A 21,063-nucleotide genomic window follows, 5' to 3' on the forward strand; every position below is an offset into this window, starting at 1 on the left:
GGCGGCGGAAAAGAGACATTTGATCGGTTCTGATTCGGAGTGATTTCTGACTTCTCGCTCGAAGTTCACAACTTCACCGGTAGGTGGCAGCACCGCAGCTTTATTCGCCTCGACTCACGATGCTAATGGACTGTTGGAACACAAAAGTGGTTTGATCAGAATTTTAAACAAGCAATGATCGAGAAAATATGTATTCATTTAAATACTTTTATTATTAATTAAGTGAATTTGATTCGTTACCTTTTTTTCTGAGAGGTTGACTTGAAGCAACAACATTTTGGAATATTAAAAAAAATCGCTTTTATTCTTCCTGTAATGATGGTTTGATTTGTTTTATATGAAGTAATGAGAGACATTTTCAACTTACCAGGAAGATAAAAACCGATTTCTCTCGTTAAAAATGATTGAAAAAAAGGAACATGCGATTTGTGAGAGGAAGAGTGAACTTGGGTATAGCGTTGTAGTTACACCATTCTAACACGCGAGGGAGCCAGAAACAATATTTTACTACTAGCGTATGGCCACCATAGATTAAATGAATTGATGAAATACAAAAAAAGTTGATTAATTCTTAACAAATATAATGGTGCTTTAATTAAGATTTATTTATATTCTCACCTTAAAATCCAACCGGGAGATTTATTTCCTGAAGGAACAATGAGAAAGAAAAAAACTCATGTTCAAGAACATCAGCTTCTCTATTGAGTTTGTGGCCTAATGTGATCGCAGAGTAAAAGGAACCTGCCTAAAAGTTTTCATCCCTGATCAAAAAACAACTCGGAAAAAATTCCAGATGGAAGGATGAAGCTAAACTTGGGTAGTTTACCTGACCATCTGACGTGTACCCCACGTTTGGAAATCCAGTGGCGGACGAAGTGTCTGTGTGAGACGGCGAAGGACGGCTGGATGGTTTTTTCAAGTACAGGACGAGCAGGACGACGAGTGTGGCGACCAGAAGCAGGGAGACGATGACTGCTGCCGCCATTCCACCCGTGTTGACGCTTTCTGGAGATGAGAAGCAGAAACAACGTTTTAGGGAAAAAAAATGTTTTCATAATAAAGATTTGAAATCTTAGCCCTAAAAAATGACTCAAAGGTTTCTGATCTTCAACTTTTTAGTTTAGTTCAAGTTAAACACCCGAATAATATTGTATCTCCATAAAACTCTAAGAATATTTGTATCTGGTTTTGCGTGTTAGAACAATGTATCTGCGTTTGTCTCGTTTTTTTATTTTTTTTATGATGAATTAATTAATAATGTGTTGATTTAAGTGTGTCTTAAATAGAACTTGGACTCTATTGTATCATCAGTATGTGTCTGTTTGTACAAAACTCTCTTTTCGTTTTAATATTTACATTAGAAAATGTGCTTAAGCTCCGCCCACTGAAAATGCTTGTTTTTCCGCAAGGTACAATCTTGTTTACCATAACCACACCCACTCTGCTGTGATTGGTCAAGCATTGAGGTTTGTCACGCAGTGTCATCAATCTCAGAAGTCTGCACCTCCAAGGGACAAGTATAAAGAAAAAATCAGGACGTTCTTCTCTGCTGGAGGAGCAAAGACCTTTATTACGTCATAATGCTCTCGCGACCTCTTGTTTGCTGAAATTTTTATTTAGGAGAGAACTTTAAAAAGTAATAAGTTTAAAACATGGTCATGATGAGAGACTTACTGCATCTGGGAGAGGAAGAATTCAACATTTGAAACATGTGAGTCAAGAGAGTTGGGTTTTCACATTAATTGCCCTTTAAGAAACACTTGAAACACTGTCATCTAGTGGCCAAACTTAATGTATTGTTTTCGATTTAAGAACAAATGCAACCTGTGATGGTGAAGCTAGAAAAAAAAAGTTTGTTATTACAGTTTTAAAAGAGGGAGGAGCCAGAAACAAATCAGTTCAGACTTATTTTTTGCTGCTTGTAGTAAAGGTTGACTCGTAAAAATCATTCTCACGCAACAGAGAGTCTTACTGTCTGTGACTTGGTTTTCACAGTTGACCCCGATTGTGTATCCAATGTCATCCAGAGCCACAAAGCCGGACACGCCTCTGTCCCCCACTAGAACCATCTGGAAGCAAGAAAAAAGAGAAATAGTTGAGTCTCAGTCCGTAGACTGTATTATTGTTCCAGTAGATGTGCTGAAGGCAAACCTGATATTCCTCTGTAGCAACAAAGTTCACACTGAACTCTTTCCACACGACTCCTGACTCATACACCATCTGCAACTGATCCATAGAAGCCCGGGAGAGAATCCCAACCATCAGCCGACCCTTAGCTGCGAGAAACATTCATCGGGTCACATCCTGTCTCTGGTATTTTCTTTGTATTATTCTGCATCAGGAATGACTGAAAGAACAAGAGCGACTCACATGACGAGGGAATGGAGACCCAAAACCTTAGGCAGGTTCCTTTGGTCGGAGGCAGTGGAGCGCTCAGCAGCTGCGCGCTCTGACCGGCCGATGTCCGGTCGGTACTGGGTAGCAACAGGAAGTAACCTGGACGAGAGACAACAAAACTTCATTCTCCAGTTTTCCTTCGCCCGGACTTTTGGTTTCAAATACCTTCTTCCGTGCCCACGGTGTGGTCAGCGAACGGGGTGAGGTACTGCTTCTCGATCCGGGTGCTTGTTCTCACCCAGTCCAGCTCGTCCACTTTGGGGTTCTTGTTGTTGCTCCAGTTGCACATGCCTTTTTCAAAAGTACACTTCGAACCTGCGACACAAACAGTCAAATACATCTCACTAGATCGGAGCGGAACTTTTAGGAATAATAACTTAATATTATATATGACTTATTTCATAATTCGGGGAAACTGACAATCCCATAATAGCCCTAATAAAATATGACCAACAACAGGTTACGAAAACCCTCAAATTCACTGAGAATATAGTGAGATTTAACGTAAATTTAAATTGACCAATCAATACAAAATATACAATTTTTATATTACTACATAAATATAAATATATAATCTTCAGCCTATTTTTCAGGATGCTCAGACGTATCCCATCCCAGCAATTTAGGGCGAAAGGCAGGGGACAACCTCAACGTTTAATTAAGAAAACATATTTTCACATGATATAAACATTCTTGTCAGTATTTCTTCGTAAAATTCTAAATATTTTTTTTTTGATAGTGAAACACTGACACCTAGCGGCCAAACATGCACATTTCAAATTTATTTCATCAACTTGATGTAAGTAAGTAAGTAAGTAATATTTATTTATATAGCGCTTTTCGAGACCAGGGTCACAAAGCGCTTAAACAATCAAAACAATACTCAAAAAAAGTACATACTTTAAAGATCAAGATAATACTGAGAACAACACAGGAGTGATTTTCTTAAATCATGGAAATTTGAAGTAAAGACTTAAAAAAAGGATTAAAACAAACCTGGACTTTCACACGGCTGAGGCGACAAGGAGATGTCGTCGATGGCAACATAACCTTCATATCCTCTTCCTCCAATCACCTCAAAATCCAACTAGAAAAAAGTAGAACAGTTTCTTTTTCAAAACCTGTTTTAAAGTTTCACTTCAGCAGGTACTTTGTTCACACTGTCATTGTGTTAATAGAACTTAAATATCCCTGATCATACCTGCCAGTCCACGAGCGTAGCCGAGATGTTCCCGCTGCCGTGGAGCCAGACGTTCTCAATTTCCAGAGTGTTGGAAAAAATCTTCACCCTCTCACCCTCCGCAGTAGTCATAAACACCGTCAGTGAACCTACAAATACAATACGTTATGTCGTTTTAATATCTCTCTTGTTTGCTCAAGTGTCTCACCGCGATTCTCCTCCGCTGTATAATACCAGAAGTCCAGACACTCCGTTTTTGCGACTCTGTTTCTAGGCGAGGAGAGGACGGCGACCGAGCCTGAATGAAGATATTTGACCGCCATGTAGTAACCTGAGCAGAGACAAGATTAAATCACATCCAAGTCACATCCATTGACATTCATCACACCTTCCGCTGACTGCAGAGTGTGGTCTGTTGGAGGCCCTTGTTTGTAATCCTTGCTCCACTGTCCGTTCTGTAAAACCCAATCGCCGTCCCCGGAATTCCTGTAGCCACAATCGCCACCCTCGAAGGAGCAAGACCGGGCCATGGGGCAGAACTGCGTTCTGAGGAAAATATCGTCTATGGCCACTTGACCATCAAATCCAGAACGAACCACTTCAATCACGAGCTGTGGATGAAACACCTGATCAACACACATCTAAAAAAAAAAAAATGAAAAACTCCTAGGCCCTGGTGAGGTTCTTTACAGGTATGCTGCAGCAAACCACTAGTATTGATCTTACGTTAAAGCATTTTGAGCACAGATAGACACCAACATTAATGACTATTTTTCATTTAAATATTCCCTTTCAAGTGGAAAACATGAAGAAATGTTGAGACAAGAAACTGCTTTCCTTATTGTTTGCACTTAAGAATGTTAAAAGTTGAATCCCCCACTACATAGAAAAAGATAGACATGGTTTATTTTATCTATAGGAATGTAGAAGTTTGTAATCACACTGCAAATTGAACTCAAAATATGGACCAAATTGGACAAACCTATTGACTGTATACTATATTTCCCCCTCTACAAATGAATGCATTTCTTTTTTTTCCATCCAATATTTGTAAATGTGTCCTCCATTCTAGTTATGTGGGTTTTCCTTCCATTTTATGTTATGCTCGTTTCCTGTGTATATATTAAAATCATAGGTATAAGGCAGGTGTGTCAAACTTTTTCTTTCAGGTGAGTTTACATGCCGAGCAAAATGTATAAATACTTAACTATGTAAGTTAGTTTTCAATCTTGAATATCTACAAATATATTGCCTTGAACATTGTTTTTTTTAATAGGGAATTTTCTTTCTAAATGTTGACATGGATATTCGTCCCATAGCTCATCTCTGACCTGGTTGCAGTTGAAAAAACTTCTGTGATTTTATAATTGATTTACGTTCATCTGGCCACGGTATGGATTATACCAAACCACCTTCAAACTGAAACAGTAAAAAGTGCAAGAAAACACGTTCAGTTAAAAGCTTTTTCAGAGAACCTGTTAATTGGTAATGATATTGAATAGTATTTTAAGAGATGTTTAAGACGATTTTATAAACAATTTAAAAATGTGCCGCAACTAACCTTCAAGGACACATGAAACCGTACCTGAGCGTCGCTATGGTCGCGTCGCACTTGGCAGTGAGCTTCTTGCCACTCGTTGCCATGATCTCCGGTTCTGCTCCAGATGACGTTTTCAATACCGTCTTTGATCAGCTTCACATTCAGGGTTCCTTCAGCACCACAAATTGAAAAAAAAAGAAAGAACAATTAATAAACCAAATATATTTATATATTTACAAAGCAGTTGTGCGTTTTGAGAAACCAACAGATGGCGCTAAATGTTCCCATTTCCATGAAGTAAACATATCAAAAGATTAAGATTTCAATATCACTCAACTCTGGAACAAATTGAACATCTAAAGAAAACTAAAAACAACTAAAAGAAAACTAAGTCTGATACAAATAGTTGAAACAAAACTAGAAACGTTTTCAAAATATGTTAAAAAACTCTCAAACAAGTTTTCAATCTATAGGAACGAAATGTAAACTCTGAAACAAATATAAAAACAGTTGAATGTACAAACTCACAAACTATCCATCCATCCATCCATCCATCCCTCAATCCATCCATCCATCCATCCATCCATCCATCCATCCATCCATCCATCCATCCATCCATCCATCCATCCATCCATCCATCCATCCATCCATCCATCCATCCATCCATCCATCCATCCATCCATCCATCCATCCGTCCATCCATCCATCCATCTATCTACCCATCCATCATCCATCCATCCATCCATCCATCCATCCATCCATCCATCCATCCATCCATCCATCCATCCATCCATCCATCCGTCCGTCCGTCCGTCCGTCCGTCCGTCCGTCCGTCCGTCCGTCCGTCCGTCCGTCCGTCCGTCCGTCCGTCCGTCCGTCCGTCCGTCCGTCCGTCCGTCCGTCCGTCCATCCATCCATCCATCCATCCATCCATCCATCCATCCATCTACCCATCCATCATCCATCCATCCATCCATCCATCCATCCATCCATCCATCCATCCATCCATCCATCCATCCATCCATCCATCCATCCATCCATCCATCCATCCATCCATCCATCCATCCATCCATCCATCCATCCATCCATCCATCCATCAATCAATCAATCAATCACTCGGAAAACATGATTATTTTATAGGTTTTATAGATTATTTTTACTACTGTTCTTAAAACTTCTTTACACAAAGTTAACACTCCAATACAAAACTCAATAAGAATTTTGTCACCTGTGGAACGCACAGTTGTATCAAAAACGGTCCATTATGAAAAAGTGACTCATCAAATGGAATAAATAAAATGACCTATTGTCTTCTTCTGAAAACATCATCTATGATCACCTGTGTTTGGTCCATAGAGCTTGAAGAAGAAGGAGAGACAATACTCCCCCGTGTTCTTCGGCAGGTCGTACGATACCAATCGTCCGTACGCACCACGTAGAGACTTACTCCAGAAATCCACGACCAGACTTTTGCCTGAACACGATCATTGGAACGTCAGTGAACAAAATCTTCTTTGAAAATCCGCCTCAAAGTTGTCTTGAGGAACACTCACCAACCCCTATAGTGTGGTCCGTCCCCTCGACGAGCGTCCAGTCGAAGCTGCCCTCGTTGTCCTGGTACCAGCCGCACAGTCCGTCCTCGAAGTTGCACGCCAGTCCTGGACAGACGTGGAGCACGTTAGCTGCCATGTGAATAGTTTAAGAGATTTTTTTGTGTAGTCGTTACCACTGGGAGATGATGGGATATAATCTGGACTGCAATCGTTATACATGACGTCTCTCACTCTGACGCTGGAACCAGCGGAGAGGTTCACCGGGGGAGCCTCGAATATTAACTGTTGGACAGCAACACAATAAACAGAATATTGCAGATTTTAATTTCAACAGTTAAGGATTCATCTATTTAAAAAAAAAAAACACATGTCGGATCCAGAGTTCTCTCCATGGATTCTTCTATACTCTCCTCTTTTCTCTCACTGTATCCTCCCTCACTCTTCCCTCCGTCCATCCTTCCTCCCAGCTGGTCACAGCAGGAGGCCGTTAACAATGAGTCTGGTTCTACTCCAGGTTTCTGCCTTTTAAAAGGAACTTTTTTCCTCGCCAACACCACACTGTGCTTTACTCGTTATTGAGTTGCTGGATCTATTTTTCTTTCTCCACTATAGTCTTACTTAAACTGTGAAGTGTCTGGAGATAACTTTGTAATGATTAGACGCTTTAAATAAAATTGAATTGACATGTAATGCGACGTAGTTAATATGGTTCGCCACTTAGTGGCACTATTGGCATGAAGTTAGAAGAGTATTTATTGGCTTTATGAGTGTTGCTACCCGTGGAAGCGACAGCTTTCACTGATAACGCTGTGTGGTTATACAACAAAAATTAACAAGAGGGAAAACTTAACTTAACTTAACTTATTGAGTAATTGACTTACTTCTCTGATGTCAAGATAAATGTGATTTTCGTCTCATATTTTGTCAATATATCCCTTTATAAAATCAAGCAAGAAGCTTTGTTTGAACGACACCAGTAGGCTTAGCCAAGAATTTTGAGTTTGTAACACACCTGGAAACGATGTTTTCTGACTCCAAGAAGAATTTGAACTTCTCTCCAGCCCTCCTCTGCCTGGGAGCCCGTCCTGCCACTAAACTCCCACAGTTTGGACTGAAAGCCCAGTTGCTGGTTCATCGCCCACAGCGACAGATCTCCTGTCAGAACGTAAGATCAGCCCCAGCTGAGTGAAACACATAAGAGGGCGAGGCTCTTTTTTACCGACGTGCTCTGAAACTCCAGTGAGAGAGAACTCAAACGTCAGGCTGCAGGCCGGCCCCGTGGGGCCCAACAGTGGAGTTCGAATCTGAGCGCCAGTCACTTGTTGACCCGGGTACTCGTCCACGTACAGGTGATCTTCTTTAGGAAGAAAAAGAAGAACTTTTTTTTTTGCCAAAATAGACCAAAAATCATAATCAATCAATCTAGGAGTCGAACCATTTGACGAGGAATCCTGATGCAGCCTCCAGCCTTGTCTGCCGAGACTGCTGTCGGTCCAGCCTTTGCTGCCGTCGGGGAATGAGAAATCTCCTACAGTCGAGATCACAGATATTAAACAAAAGTATTAATAAAGTAGATTGAAATCTCACTACTAAGTCTGTGAGATCTTAGAACTAATGAAAGATAACTGTATGCGAGGTGCCTCACCACTCTCAGTGACGGTGACTAGAACTCAATTGTAGCTGCTCCTGTGATGCTTTGCCGCCCAGCTATCCAATCACAACTGTCGAACGTACTTTAACCGTTTAAGTTCAATGGTTGAGGCATTACTTATATCTTTTCATTAGCCATTATATGATTTTTATTTTGAGGAATGGGCTCACTAAACATTAGAAAAATATTTTCTCACTGTTTAGACTTTATTTTTACTCTCACATAATTGACAAGAGAGAGAGTGTATTCCAGAAGAATGTACTGCGTGAGTTTATAAACCAGAAAAGATTACACTTTTTAGATTATGTGTTTAACTGAATAAAATGCATGCAAAAAACACTTATCTAGACCCAAAAAAACCTTAAAAATGTCGTGACAACTCCACTCCTCATGGTATTGCCCATACTCTGGAGATTCAGAAGAACTAAATATGGTACTCACAGCTGTATTTCACCAGTAAGAATTGCCGCAAGAGATTACCATGTATTCTAGAAAAGGCAGAGAGTTTGCTTATTCTTTTACCACATTTGGTTTCGTCTTCGTTATTCATGCAGTCCGGGTAAAAATCGCACATCTTGTCCGGCTCGGTGCACGGGTCTTTCAGAGGATTGGGGAACTCTGCAGGCTTGTAAAAACCTGTTCAAGACACCAGAGCAGTTTTTAGACTTTAGTGTCAAACTCAAAGCCCAATAAATGTTATGTGCCTGTGGGATGGTTGTCTCAATCTCAACTAGATTTATGTTCATGATATTATGGATTTCAACAACCAGGGAGGTCATTCACCTTGACCCAGAGACAACACAAGGGATACCACAAAGACATTTATTATCGGGCCACAAGGGTTAATATAAGTAGAACTTTAGATAGAGTAAATGTGAATTAAAGGATTATATCACATTTGTGCTTTTGGTTATACGGTGTGGTTGATATAGATTTAGTTTGGCCCCTCGTAGGAATACATTTGACCCCCCTGCTTTAGATTTAAAGAAAAACGACAATGTTCCTGAAATTTACCTGATGAATTTTTACACCCTGGAGACAACGAAATACTGTCCACTGCGATCCCTCCATAGTCAAATTCCCTTAATGCTGCCATGATGACGATCTAGAGTGGAGCATAAAAGAAGAGACTTGCACAAAAAAACTTTTTTGTGTTAGTGCGACAAATACCTGGAAATCATGATCAGAGACAATCTCCACCTCGGCCTTCACCCACACGTCGCCCAGAGCACCCCCCCTTTCCCACACTGGGTAGATTTTCTTGTCAGCCACCAACACCGTCAGACCTCCTGACCTCGGCCCAAACTGGTGCGTGTACATGGTCATCTGCCGTGTTGCAAACACAAGACAATTTAATAATTTTCTGTAGCTCAAAATCAAAGCCGATTTTTGTTCATGTTGCTATGGTAACATATTAAAATGCCGGTGATAAAGATAAGGTAAAGTGATGGTAACAATTATACAGAGACCTACATTAACTTTAAAACGAAGGTTAAAAGAAAAGGTGGGAATTTGTTACGCCTGGTTAGAGAGAGTTTGGCAAATATTTTTTTTATTAATTATTTGCTGTGTGATTGATTTTCACACCCCGTAATAACAAATGCTTCTGGGGAAATAAGTCTGAAAATAATCCCAACCCTTAATTGATTTTTTAAAATGAATGCAACAAGATATTTTTTGTTATCCAAAGTAAACAATGTGACCAAAATGTATATAGACACTTTTATGTTGCATGTGTTGGCTAGCTAGATAATCCACATGTTTAGATAAAGATTAATTTAAAACAAGGTCCGTGTTAAATTCGTGGCTAAATCAGTCAAACTGTTTTACAAATGCGGTTATTTCATTTCATTCAGATGTGTTAAACACGGGAAAAGAAACAATGACATAGAGATTCATGAGGTTATGAGAGAAACAAATAAACTCACCTTGCAAGGATGTGTACTATTAGCTGGTTCCAGAAGAGGACTTTGAAACGCAGCCCAATCCTCCATCTGACCCGCATCAGGGGCAGTGACGTACAGGAAGTAACCTACGTCCGTGACATAAACCAACAACCTTCAATTGAGCTCACAACGTAAAAGAACACTGTCGTGTACCTGATGCTGTGTTGGTGGAGTGATCCCGGCCTGGTCCTTTCAGAATATCTGTGGTAGAAATTCCTTCCTGATTGGTTCTCACCCAAATCAAGGAGGATAAAGACCTCCGGTCCCAACCGCACGTGTTCTGCTCAAAGTCACAGTACTGGGATTCTAGTGAAAACACAACCAAAAATAATGCAGATAGTAAAATAAATCTTACTTATAAGCTAAAGTAGAGTCAAAGAAGATACTTTAAGTGTGAGTAAATCCCCTCCCCCTCATCATGAGTTTAGCATTTCTGCAGGTAAATGTTCTGGAATCTCACCACACATCTCATCTGTTTGGTCACCGCAGTCGTCACTGCCGTCACACACCTTGTGCGACTCCACGCAGGCGCCGTTCCCACATCTCAGTGCTCCCTCAGGACACTCGGCTGCAGGTTCTGATGATGCCAGGAGGAAAATGAAACAAGAAACTGAGAGATTTCTGTAGCTTTAAAATGAAAAAAATATTAATTTCTGATTTTGCCATATATATACAGTATCTATTATAATGAATATACAGGGGTTTGCAAAAGTTTGGGCACCCCTCTAAGATTTCATTATAATTTCCTCTAACTTTGGCAACAAGATTGGATTTAGACATTTGAGTGTTTTCCAGACCAGAATTCATGGAGTAGGATTACATAGTTTTATTATGATAAAATAAAATGTAAAAAATGGTATGAGCAAAAGTTTGGGCCCCTTTTATTCAAATTAATTCCAAGACCTGTAGGGATTTAAAGCTAAAAAATTGCTTTGATTAACTTGTGAGACCTTCAGTTACAACAACAGTCATGAGCCGATCATGAAAAAGGATGTTTAACAGAAGTAATAACTGGCTGTGCTTGTCCTAGTTTCATTTTTTAAGAGAGTGGCAACATTGGGGCATCTAAACAACTCTCCACGGACCTAAAAACTAAGATAATTCGATATCATGAATTAGAAGAAGGGTACGAGAAATTGTCAAGAAGGTTTGGACTGTCTGTCTCCATAGTCAGAAATGTAGTGCAGAAATGGCAGGCCACAGGAACAGGGAAGATGCAGTAGGCCAGAAAAATAAAGGAAAGGCACCGTGCAAAGGACGGTTAGAAAGGTCACAGACAAGCCACAGACCACCTCCTGGGAACTACAAGAACATCTGGCTACTGATGGTGTAGATGTTCCCTGTTCCACAATCCAGCTCATTGGACGGTTGACGTGCAAAAAGCCTTTTCGTCACAAGAAGAGTCGCATGAGTTACGCAAAAGTACACGTGGACAAGAAAGAAGCATTTTTGAAAAAAATACTGTGGTCAGATGAGACTGAGATAAAGTTATTTCATCAGAACAAGAGGGAAAACACTGAATTCCAGGAGAAGAACTTATTGCTTTCTCTGAAATTTGGTTGAGGGTCCATCAGAAAGAGTATATTAAGCCAATATTAAGATTGGCCTAATATAACATTTCAAATATTGATTAAACAACATCTAATTATTTTGTAAAATAATTAAATTAAATAATTTTTATATGGAAACGTTTATTTATAATAAAATAAGAAAAATAGTATATTTTTGTAGTATCTCAGCCAAACATGAAATGCACAGATGATGTCACATGGTTAGGTATTGTCTTGTTGTACTATTATACCAACGCTTTTTAAATGTAATTTCAAAGTACACAAATAAAATTTATTGAATTTAGAAAATGTATGAGAAAATAAAATAAAATAGATACCATATGTAAAATATATATATATAAAAAATGGAATTAAATTCTTAAAAAAAAGAACACTCCTAAATTTGAACATAGAAATGATCTAATTCAGTTATTTTAAAAAAATGCTCAAAATGTTTGAATGAAATGTTAAATCAAACCAATCAATATTGTGATGGAGGTAATATACTTCCATACATCCAGCTAGAATCATTTAAAAATCATTTTTATAATAACGTTATCTTACTGTCTCGAAGAATACTTTTTGGTCAAAATATTTGTTGGACGAACTTTTGGATAATCTCGAATGTAAATTTTTCGGAGAGTATTTAGATTTCTCTAAACAGATTTTCTACACCTTCTTTAAACCAAAACTAAACGTTTCTACCATGAATAAAATAAGTTGATAGCAGTTAGAAAACAGGGAAAATAGTTACGAGGCAAAGCACAATCCAGAAACTCCAGCTGGTCGATGGCGATCTCTCCTCCATTGCAGTAGTCACACGAGGCGTAAAAGCTGATCTGGAAAGGTCTGGGAATACGTCCGATGAAGATGGTCGCCTCCCTCCAGACCCGTAGTTTGTTCATCTCAGGGCGCCAGACGACTGAGTCAACGGGTTCACCAGAGCTGATGGAGGCCCACAGTTTTGAGGATCCAGCATCCCAGTTTCGATCTGGAACAACATTATACCATAGAGAGTAAAAGAATAAAAGATTCATCAAACTGTTAAAGATTACCTTCGCTCCAGCTGAAGTATCGCAGACGAAGGCGACATGTTGGTGCAGAATGTTTCATCTCCTGTGAGACTAGAACTGTGATTTCATCTGGTGTGGATTTAGTCACAGTCATGAACCAACCTGCACAGGCGAAGAAACAACAGGTTTTTTTTTCTTTCAATCAAAACCATCAAATGTTTCTGAGCACTTTTACGTTTTTGTAACAAAAATATTTTAAGGGCTTGCTGCAGAACACACAAACATATTAGTTATGATAAGAATAATTACCCTGTTTTATATCTGATGAACTATCAAGTGTTTATGTATAAACTTTTTAGACCTTTCTTAAAATTTGAAATAAAAATAAATAAATCAGTCATAAATATATAATGTATGATTTCAGATTTATTTTTCATAAACACGCAATTTAATTATTATTATGTAATATTATAATATAAATCTGTTTATAGACTTTTCACTTTTACATTCAGCGAAATGCATTATTTTATATTAATGTCCTTTCATTTGATCTTGATTTTACTTATTACACCCATCATAAAAAAATAAATGACAGTTTATAATGGAAGAATATTAGTTTCAACACAATATTAAACAAATTGAACATTTAACTTAATTTTTATTGGTTTTAAACATTTATTTATTTATAATTTAATGCAATACTTTCTATATTCAAGTGTTTAATTTGTTGTAATTGATGAACACTTGAATTCAAATATTGGAATATTCCTAATATGAATGAAGATTTTGATACTTTTCCAACCATTGAAAAATACATTTTCTAAATTCAATATTCTTTAATTCGTAGATATTTAAATTCAATATGAACATGTTGCCACCATAAGAGTACCAAGCTACTTTCAACTAAATGGTGTTACTAAATAAACCAGCATTTGTATATCAAAATTTAAAAGGCTCCGAATTTAAAATATATTCACTTTTAGAAATGTATTTTTTGATCAATGGAAGTAAAATGTCAGACTGTGAAGAACAAATGCATACATTTGGAAAATATTTGTTTGAAAAAAAAAGAAAACCGACTTTTGAATATAGAAATTATTGAATTAAAATATTGAATTCTTAAAAAAACCTAATTGATTTTAACATTTAAAATGATTAACTCAACCATTCAATATTATGTTGGCACTGATATACTTAAAGCCATATGTAAAAAACCTTTGGCTGTTCCAACGGTGAAGTCTGACGACGGTCCAGTGTCGGTCAACAAGGGTCCTCTCTGCCTCCTCTCCCACAGGAACACTCGATCTGGGTCGGCAACAGTCCATCCACACATGTCCTCGTCCTCGAAGTCACACACAAAGTCTGTCCCTCTGTATCCTGGAGTAGAAATGCGCTTTTTATGTTTTCATGATCTCGAGCGACCTCTGAATGACTTCTTCAGGTCAACGTGTCAACAGTACCACAGTCTCGCTCATCTTCGCAGTCGGGACAGTTGCACACAAAGTCACATATCTTTTCTGCCGAGCACGAATGTGGATCGGCCGATACTGTCGGGAAACAAACAACATTTGTCACCAATTATTGGATTATACTTCGGGGCAAACTTAGATTGCATTAATGTTGCCCTCACGCGGTCAAAGATTATGAAGAAACTACCAATTTTAATTATGTATTTATCACTATTTTTCACATATAATCTAATCACTACAGGCAGATTAGTTTATTTTTGTGAATATTTATTGCCCCTGAAAACGATTTAAGTGAATATAAAAAAGCATTTGTAGAAATGTTTTATAGAAGATCAAATTAAGATAACTAAATTAACCTTTATTTAGATGGATATTACTACATTATTTTATACTTTTTGTTCCTTTATTTCGGCTTGATGGCCCCTCACAACATCCACTGTACAAAATGTGTCCCCAGAGGAAATTTAATTGTTGCTTTTTTGCCGTAGTATTTTATATTTATTGGGTAAGCATTCTTTCTAAAGTATGAAAAGGACAGATAAGGATTGATGGCAGCAAGTAGCGCATAAAAAAGTCAACACACCCACTTATTTCCTCAATTGTTGAGGATCAGATTCATCTTTCACCTCCACCAATAAAATAAATCAGAATAAATACGCCTGTAAGTTTTCACATTTATGTTTTTTTTCGCAAATAACATTTTTAAGGGATGTTAAATAACGGGATGAGCTCAAAATAAACAAATAATTTCCCACTGAGCTTGACTCAAGACTGACTTGTTATCAGATTAAGTGTCAGAGATTTATCTCACAGGCTCAAAGGCCAACCTGGAGACTGATCTCCGCACTTAAAGTTGGAACCTGAAGGCGACACCCGTCGAACTAGCCACCCACAGTTGGTTAAATCGACACATATCATAGATTTGTTGTTTATACCTCAAATAAAACACATTCAAGACGCTCATCATAAAGTCCTCCTTCTAGAAAAAAAATGTTTCAAACTGTGAAATGTTGTGACTTACATGATGAAGTTTTCTATGAAGTTGTTGATGAAATACATTCATGTTTTGGAATATTTTATCAAGTAATTTGATCATTTCTCCACATCTGGAAAGTACTACATAGAATGCCCTCTGAACTTATTCTCCAAAATATACAAACATAATGAAATGAAGTTATGTAATTTGATATTTTAGTCATAAGCTTGACTCTAAATGTATTATTTGCCTTTAAATGCAATTTACCAAAGTTCTGTCATTCAGAATTTAATAAAAAATTATAGATTTTTTTTTATTTAGTCTGACATTTTCATAATCAGATCAAGGTCGGATTCAAATAAAAACACTGTTTGGTGAATTTCACCCAAGAATGACTGCAGCTAGCTCTTCTAGCGATTAGCATTAGCATCAAGTTTAAATTATATTTACTTGAATTATTTATTCTATCTAACTACAGCTTCATTAAAGTGGTTAAATACAAACAAAGAGCAATTAAATAAATCAAAATAATAATAAAATTAATAAATATCAACAAAAAAACAAATACAAAAAACTGGCTAATGACTGCAGCTAGCTCTTCTAGCGATTAGCATTAGCATCAAGTTTAAATGATATTCACTTGAATTATTTATTCTATCCAACTACAGCTTCATTAAAGTGGTTAAATACAAACATAGAGCAATGAAATAAAACGAAATAATGATAAAAAAATTAATAATATAAATATCAATAATAAAACAAATAAAGAAAAATGGCTAATGACTGCAGCTAGCTCTTTTAGCGATTAGCATTAAGTTTAAATGTTCTTCACTTAAATGATTTCTTCTCATCTCATTACAGCTTCATTATAGTGGTTAGTAACAAAAATAAACCAATAAAATAAAACCAAATAATAAATAAGTATTGGTAATAAGCCAAATAAAAAACTATAAAATAAATATAACGGTTCTGCACGTTTACCAAACCATCATTTAACTCTTACAAGTTTTGGCAGTGAAGCTGAGTCAAGGGAATCAATGAAATAACAGGTAATTATTTATTTTTATATTCAATGTATCGACTCTTTTTCTTACCCGACCCCAGCATCAACAGCAGGAGGAGCGCCGCGCTCCAGCAGCGTAACATCCTCATGCCCAGGTGGAATCAATGAGTAATGCTGCAGGAACCGAGACGCTCCCCTCACTTGATAACAGCTGGACTTCAAACTTACCCAGCATGCACCTGCAACAGCACTTTGTTTATTCCATCACAAACCGACGGAACAGGAGCTCCAACTTGAGCGCTGTGATGCGTTCAAGAACTTAATGAGAACGATGTAATTATTTATTAACCATTTTGTTCTCCTGAGTTTAATTTTAAAATGAATAATAGTGCTTTTTTGGGGAAAATATTTCAAAATTAAGGCATTTTTAAGGTCTCATGACTCAACTTACTCTTTGTTTGTCAGCATCAGAGGTTAAAACCAATTTCACCATCTTCATCAGCCTCTCTTATGAAACATTCATTCTATCAACAGCAGTAAAGTCAGGCAGATTTATTGAGACGGATAATTTAATGACTTGTTTATGAAACGCTTCAAGTCCAAAGACTACTGCCTTGACACACTTTAATAAAATAATAAAGAATAAGTAATAGTGATCACATGATCATAACAAATTACAAACAAGTTAAAACGAACTAAACTAAATTTTTAAAAGCGATATTTAGAACCATTAGAGACTCCAAATGCACCAATGTTCTTCATCATGAATATTACTAGTAAATAAAACATTAAAACAAATGACTGGAAAGTGCTTTTATTAAATACATGTATTTCACTTGACAAGATGTCCAGGAAAAACTTTCACATGATTTAATTTGAACTAAAAGTAAACCAGTGTTAAGAGCATCTTCTTGAAAGTGTATCGATGATGACAGCTGTTCACAAGGTTTAGGAAGCGAGTGTTATTAGTCCATATAGTGCAAGGTCATGAAACGCTGCTGGTCAATATCCATCATTTTCCCACGTGATCTCGTAGTCAGGATATCGAACCTTCAGTTTCTCAGTGGAAACTTCATGATTGGCTCGTCCAAAGCCCTGAAACACAAGACCAAAAACTAGCAAAGTGCCTAAAACATGATTGTTGATGTCTTCACTTAAGCTTTGTATTTACTCGAGAAGGAATATAACAGGACTCTCACCATGGAGTATCCATACACGTGTATCTTTTTGTCCTGAGGATCGTGTTTGATCCGTCCTCCTCCGACACACTCGCAGTCCAAGAGGCCGTCCTTCTCCAGCTCTGCTGAGACCTTGTCGTAGATGTCGGCTGCAGGAGAAAGATTGACTATGAATATGCCAACATGGATTCAATTTAGATTCAAAATAAATCCATTTTGCTAAGCTAATGTCGCTTATGTATGGAAGTAGATCATAGAGGCATCGTTATATTAAATAGTTGAATTTAACATTTTAAATGTTGAAACTAAGATTTTTCTTTTAAAAAACTACATAATTTAGAAAAAATATTTGAATCCTTGAAAAAACATAATTCATTTTAAAAATAAGACAATGTTGGTTAGATTTCAAAATTAAATTGATTTAACCTTTTAATATATAAATTATCGCATTTCATTATTAAATAATAATAATAAATCAATGCTTTAAAACATTTTAATTTTATATATATATATATATATATATATATACTGTATATTATATATACATTAATTGCTTTAAATGTATGATGTATGATATACACCCAACATATATTAGAGCATTCATATTTTTAGACAAATCTGAATTATTTACTGTACATTTTTATTTTAGTAGTTTTCAGTTTAGTTGGAAATCACATTATTGTGTACAACACCAAACAATACCATGCCATTACATTGCATTTGTATAAAGAACTTCCTAACCTTTGTAACTTATTATGGGATTTTTTAAAACTAGCTAACTTTTGTGAAGCTTTCATTTGAATCAACATTTCAAAAAGAGTTTTATATGCAGATCTGCACGTCAGGACCATGAATTGTGAAGTGAATAGACAGGAATTCTTCCCCAATTTAAACTATAGTTCTTGAAGGTTCAAAATGTGTATTAATGTATTTTATTCTTCTCATTTTATATTTATTTCATGCACTTTCTCCTACACTGTTAAACACAACACCGGATAAAATTCCTGTGTTGTTTTTTCCAATAGTAAGTAAGTAAGTAAGTAAGTAAGTAAGTAATATTTATTTATATAGCGCTTTTCGAGACCAGGGTCACAAAGCGCTTAGACAATCAAAACAATACTCAAAAAAGTACATACTTTAAAGATCAAGATAATACTGAGAACAACACAGGAGTTCGAGAAATTCAAGGAAAAGCCTGAACAAATAGAAACGTCTTAAGGTGTTTCTTAAAGGAGTCAGTAGACTCCATCAAGCGCAAAGAGAGAGGAAGATCGTTCCAAAGCTTAGGAGCAACAGCCTGAAAAGATTTCTCTCCTCTGGTCCTGAACCGTGTGCGTGGAACCATAAGTAGATTCTGATCCACAGACCTCAGAGCCCGAGCTGGGGTGTAAGGCTAGATCAGATCAGTGATGTAAGGAGGAGCCTGACCATGAATAGTTCTGAAAGTAAGAACCAGAATTTTAAAGTTGATCCTGAAAGAAACTGGAAGCCAGTGAAGAGTTTTAAGGATCGGAGAAATGTGAGTTCTTCTACTAGAGCGGGTCAGAATTCTCGCTGCAGAGTTCTGAATCAACTGCAGACGAGACAGATCCTTCTTGTTAAGACATGAAAACAAACTGTTACAATAGTCCAGACGAGAAGACAATGTGACAATGACAGTAACAGTGACAATAATGTGACAATAGACAATAGACAATAGTGACAATAAACGTTTTCTGATTCTGATCAAATAGTTCCCAGAAATGTTCATGTTTGAAGACTTTGAATTATGAACTGAAATAGTTCATTTTTAAAATGGGTGTACTGAACGTTGAACTAGTTGACAAAGAAAGTGAACTTTTCAATACTGTCGCTTAGTTTTAAAGTCAAACCGTTAGATATAAGGCGTCCGATAAATCAACTTAAATATAGAATTTGGGGGGTTTTGAGCCATATTTCTTGAAGTTAATATTAACTTGGATAAAGACATTGAAGGACAAACATAATATTCTAAAATGCTTTACTGTTTTGAGCTTGCAAAGAGATTAAAAAAACAAGAATATTAGTTCCAGTTTGGTTTGAACATATATTTTATAACCCTCATAAACACAGATTAAAATAAGAATAACCTGCAGCAGCACAGGCAGGAAAGTCCATGTTAAAAATAGGGAATATCCAGTGTCTCACCGTGATACTCAGCCCAGCCGTAGCCTCGAACTATATCCACCTCAGAATCATCTCCGTTCTCTTTGCTGTGGACTCGGATGAGGATGTACTTGAACACGCCGGAAGGATCGATATCCGCCTCCGCAATGTTCGCCATCAGAGCCGCAGCTTTCGTCTGGGTGCACATGTCGGCTCGTGTCAACCGCTCAAGCTAACAGCTAACAGCTAACAACAACAACAGCCTCGACTGGTGTTCTTCTTCGCGTGTGTAATGCGAGACAGCGACAACTCCCTCTGCTGTACCGGATTCGCAACTGCAATTTTGGGTCTTCAATACACTTTGTTAATTTGATATATATTGACATTTTTCTATATTTATTTGAGTATAAAACCGGGTTAAAACAGATGATGCCATCTCCATTTTGCACATTTAAACAATAAACAATAATGGACTTAGAGTTAGAGGACTTGATCAATAAAGTTTTACCTTACCTTACCTTACCTTACTTGTAGTTATTTTGAAGAAGTTTTCATCATGTAATAAGACCTGTAAAATATATTTTTTTACTTTAGGTAGAAATCCTTATAATATGATCTGTTTTTCATGTGACCTAAGTGTCATTTTTAAAGAGTAGATAAATTCATCTTATCACTCCACCACAGGGATGCCTACATTTATTTTTAAATGTTCAATATTTACGTTGAAAGAATAAAATATTACATTTTTGTATTATTATTAATTATGAAATAACTAGTTGGACATGTAAAGAGTCAGATAACAATTGGATTCTAATCTTCAATAAATAAATAAATTAACAAATGTGGTAAATTTCACTGCAGCCAACAGTGTTAGCGAATGCTAATTTAGCAATTAGCATTCAATTAAATATTTCTTACTCTTTCATTATAGCTACTATATTCTAACCACTACATTATGGTGGTTAGTATATATTATCTCTAATCACATCTATCTAATTATAAAGATAATAAAATAAGATAAACAAGTATTGCCTTTATCCTCTTCGGATTTATCTGGGGTTGAGTCATGGAACAATAAAATAAAAGTAAACAGTACTATACAAATAATAACAACAACAGCAATAATAACAACAATTCTAACAATAAAAAAAAACAACCATAATAAATATATATTTATTTAAGTGTTTTTTATTTTTAGAATAAATAAAGACAGACAGATAAACAGAAACAAACCGATAAACAGACAGACAGACAGATGGATAACTTAAATAAATATATATTTATTAAGTGTTTTTTTTATTGTTAGAATTGTTGTTATTATTGCTCTTGTTGTTATTATTTTTATAGTACTGTTTACTTTTATTTTATTGTTCCACGACTCAACACCAGTTAAAACGGAAGAGTAAGTAAGTAAGTAAGTAATTTTTATTTGTATAGCGCTTTTCCAGACCAGGGTCACGAAGCGCTTAAACCATCAAAACAA

At 36.6% G+C, this 21,063-nt stretch overlaps 2 protein-coding genes across 2 annotated transcripts; both read right to left on the reverse strand.

The window, feature by feature from the left end:
* Positions 1 to 14: 14 nt before the first annotated feature.
* Positions 15 to 16,449, reverse strand: mamdc4 (MAM domain containing 4). The gene is made up of 28 exons (XM_087792472.1): positions 16,370 to 16,449; positions 14,291 to 14,377; positions 14,046 to 14,207; positions 12,873 to 12,992; positions 12,572 to 12,808; positions 10,728 to 10,844; positions 10,421 to 10,573; positions 10,250 to 10,353; positions 9,492 to 9,647; positions 9,336 to 9,426; positions 8,844 to 8,957; positions 8,106 to 8,198; positions 7,890 to 8,027; positions 7,683 to 7,825; positions 6,844 to 6,952; positions 6,671 to 6,775; positions 6,457 to 6,591; positions 5,163 to 5,287; positions 3,966 to 4,188; positions 3,786 to 3,908; positions 3,599 to 3,726; positions 3,394 to 3,484; positions 2,563 to 2,712; positions 2,371 to 2,496; positions 2,152 to 2,276; positions 1,973 to 2,069; positions 827 to 1,005; positions 15 to 130 (listed from the first exon to the last, which is right to left on the reverse strand). The coding sequence occupies exons 1-28, from the start codon at positions 16,425 to 16,427 to the stop codon at positions 101 to 103; spliced, it is 3,519 nt and encodes a 1,172-aa protein (XP_087648598.1). The 5' UTR covers positions 16,428 to 16,449; the 3' UTR covers positions 15 to 100.
* Positions 16,450 to 17,076: 627 nt separating this feature from the next.
* On the reverse strand, positions 17,077 to 19,866 carry phpt1 (phosphohistidine phosphatase 1). The gene is made up of 3 exons (XM_087792473.1): positions 19,623 to 19,866; positions 17,478 to 17,605; positions 17,077 to 17,373 (listed from the first exon to the last, which is right to left on the reverse strand). Exons 1-3 carry the CDS (start codon positions 19,786 to 19,788, stop codon positions 17,281 to 17,283), a joined length of 387 nt encoding a protein of 128 aa, XP_087648599.1. The 5' UTR covers positions 19,789 to 19,866; the 3' UTR covers positions 17,077 to 17,280.
* Between the last annotated feature and the right edge of the window lie 1,197 nt (positions 19,867 to 21,063).

The sequence above is a fragment of the Callionymus lyra genome, chromosome 5 (assembly GCF_982586985.1).
Source record: "Callionymus lyra chromosome 5, fCalLyr1.hap1.1, whole genome shotgun sequence".
Lineage (NCBI taxonomy): Eukaryota > Metazoa > Chordata > Actinopteri > Syngnathiformes > Callionymidae > Callionymus > Callionymus lyra.

Coding starts and splice junctions, on each gene's coding strand:
- phpt1 (XM_087792473.1), bottom strand. CDS start 19,788: ATGTGCACCCAGACGAAAGCTGCGGCTCTGATGGCGAACATTGCGGAG. Junction 17,606..19,622: donor CGGCTGGGCTGAGTATCACG/GTGAGACACTGG, acceptor TTTCTCCTGCAG/CCGACATCTACGACAAGGTC. Junction 17,374..17,477: donor ACGTGTATGGATACTCCATG/GTGAGAGTCCTG, acceptor CTTGTGTTTCAG/GGCTTTGGACGAGCCAATCA.
- mamdc4 (XM_087792472.1), bottom strand. CDS start 16,427: ATGAGGATGTTACGCTGCTGGAGCGCGGCGCTCCTCCTGCTGTTGATG. Junction 7,826..7,889: donor TGGAGTTTCAGAGCACGTCG/GTAAAAAAGAGC, acceptor ACGTTCTGACAG/GAGATCTGTCGCTGTGGGCG. Junction 4,189..5,162: donor GCGACCATAGCGACGCTCAG/GTACGGTTTCAT, acceptor TTTCATCCACAG/CTCGTGATTGAAGTGGTTCG.